We start from the raw sequence: 310 nt of genomic DNA on the forward strand, positions 1-310 counted from the left end.
GTGCAGGTCGCGCGTGTCCATCTTTATGACGTGGTCGGCGACGATCCTGGGCTGGTGCAGGCCCGGCTGAGCAGGCTCCCGGCGGGGCTGCGCGGGGCTGTGGGGCTGCGGCTGCGAGGCGTAGGGCGAGGAGAGCGGCGTCGAGCAGCTGTGAGAGAACTCCCCCGAGGGCGAGGGGTCCCTGGGCGGGGGAGGGGGCACGACGTCCCCCGGGTGGGGCGCGGCGTCGTCGTGTCTGTCGCTGGCGGGGAAGGTGTCGCTGCAGGTCTCGCTGAAGGCCTCGTCGTGGCAGGAGGAGCCGCCCGCGCTG

The 310-nt window shown here is 73.9% G+C and overlaps 1 protein-coding gene across 1 annotated transcript in view; it reads right to left on the reverse strand.

Annotated features, from left to right (window-relative positions):
• Nucleotides 1-310, reverse strand: part of LOC119593968 (serine/arginine repetitive matrix protein 2-like) — a gene marked incomplete in the record, with an annotated part of 99,054 nt that overhangs the window by 7,304 nt on the left and 91,440 nt on the right. Inside the window, 1 exon segment of the mRNA XM_037942989.1 lies at nucleotides 1-310. Within this exon segment, the coding sequence (XP_037798917.1) occupies nucleotides 1-310 (310 nt within the window).

The sequence above is a fragment of the Penaeus monodon genome, chromosome 33 (genome assembly GCF_015228065.2).
Source record: "Penaeus monodon isolate SGIC_2016 chromosome 33, NSTDA_Pmon_1, whole genome shotgun sequence".
In the NCBI taxonomy this organism is placed as follows: Eukaryota; Metazoa; Arthropoda; class Malacostraca; order Decapoda; family Penaeidae; genus Penaeus; species Penaeus monodon.